Source organism: Henckelia pumila, chromosome 2 (genome assembly GCF_033568475.1).
Source record: "Henckelia pumila isolate YLH828 chromosome 2, ASM3356847v2, whole genome shotgun sequence".
Classification (NCBI taxonomy): domain Eukaryota; kingdom Viridiplantae; phylum Streptophyta; class Magnoliopsida; order Lamiales; family Gesneriaceae; genus Henckelia; species Henckelia pumila.
The window spans coordinates 199,866,828-199,868,386 of record NC_133121.1 but is presented as its reverse complement, the minus strand read 5'-3'; the positions used below and the strand labels follow the sequence as shown (position 1 = coordinate 199,868,386).

The 1,559-nt window shown below is 39.3% G+C and overlaps 1 protein-coding gene across 1 annotated transcript; it reads left to right on the top strand.

Annotated features, from left to right (window-relative positions):
• Positions 1-930: 930 nt before the first annotated feature.
• On the top strand, positions 931-1,323 carry LOC140879350 (uncharacterized). The gene has a single exon (XM_073283030.1). The coding sequence runs from the start codon at positions 931-933 to the stop codon at positions 1,321-1,323; it is 393 nt and encodes a 130-aa protein (XP_073139131.1).
• The last annotated feature ends 236 nt before the right edge of the window (positions 1,324-1,559 follow it).

The following is a 1,559-nucleotide window of genomic DNA, read 5'->3' as shown; positions in this document are numbered from 1 at the left end:
TGCTCGACTCATATTATTGGGGGGTTTTGACGCCGGAAAGCTGTGACATCCATTGAAATGGTGATGTGAACTACGTGGAACTCCCATGATTTCGGCTCATATTATTGGGGAAACTCATGGCGACCGTTCATTAAGGTTCGACATCGATGGATAAAGCTTGACACGTAAAGATGATCGACATCATATTATTGGGTCCTCATCAAGGGTGAGACAAAATTTTACGTAGAGGGTTGCATTGAGATGCAATTGGAAACTACCTTTTAGGAATTATAATTGGCTGATATTATTCGGGATCATGATTGGCTAATTGGACCTTACGTACCTACTGAGAAAAGACGTTTCCCATTTTTCACTAGAGGGTAGTGAAAATGTCTAAAACAATGAGAGAAAAAATTTATAAAGTAAAATTCCATACTTTATATCCTATTAAATATTTTTAAATAGTCATTAACATTTATCTGTTATTATTTTTCAGTACAAATTTTTTGACATGTCATCAATTCGCAATCTATTATCTGCAATACTCGACAAACATGTACTGACCGGTCCGAATTACCTCAATTGGCTAAAAATCTGAAAATCATTTTGAACTCGGAAAGGATAGCATATAGACTTGATGAACGGCCCCCTAATGAGGCTCCAGCTAGATGTAGCCCTGAAGAGCTACAGACTTTCAAGGATTGGTGTGACCATGACTTGAGAGCCAATTGTTATATGCAGGATTCTATGAATGATGAGCTGCAGAGGCGTTTTGAGGATACTAAGAATGTTGCTGACATTCATTTGCATCTAAAATAGGTTTTTGGTGAGCAAACACGCCCGCTTAGACATGCGACCATCAAGGAGCTGATCACTTTGCGGATATGAGATGGGGATTCGGTCTATGAGCATGGCCTGAAGTTGATTGGGCTAGTGGAAAAGCTTGTTGGCATGGATCTTGTGCTGCCAGCCGAGTTGACAACGGACTTGTTACACTTGTCACTGACAAGCTCATTTGATTCTTTTGTGGTAAATTTCAACATGAACAAGATGGAGTCATCCCTTGAGGATTTGGTGAACATGCTTGTTACATATGGGTCCACAATCAAGAAGGAGAAATCGGTTCTTTATGTGGGTTCTTCATCTGGTGCGAAGAATAGACCACTTGACAAGGGAAATAAGTGTTCTACCCATCATCACAAGAAGAATTTGCCCTTGAAGAGTCAAGCTTGGAGTCTCATTGTGGCAGTCACACCAGTAAAGTCTGACATGACTAGTGACATCTGTCATTACTACAAGAAGTCTGGACATCGAAAGCGTAACTGCAGGGAATATATTGCCTAGAATGTTTCTGAAAATAGTATTTTCTACATTGAATTAAACATTTAAATTAAATATTTTTCTTGGGTATTGGATACCGATTGTGTCTCACATCTCTGTAATGATTTGCAGGTAATGGCAAGAAGTAGGAGACTCAGGGAAGGTGAGACCTTCTTGAGAATGGGCAATGGGGCAAGAGTTGCTGCCAAAGCTGTGGTAGATGTTTACTTATTGTTGAAAAATGATTTTAAATTAGTATT

Coding starts and splice junctions, on each gene's coding strand:
- LOC140879350 (XM_073283030.1), top strand. CDS start 931: ATGGATCTTGTGCTGCCAGCCGAGTTGACAACGGACTTGTTACACTTG.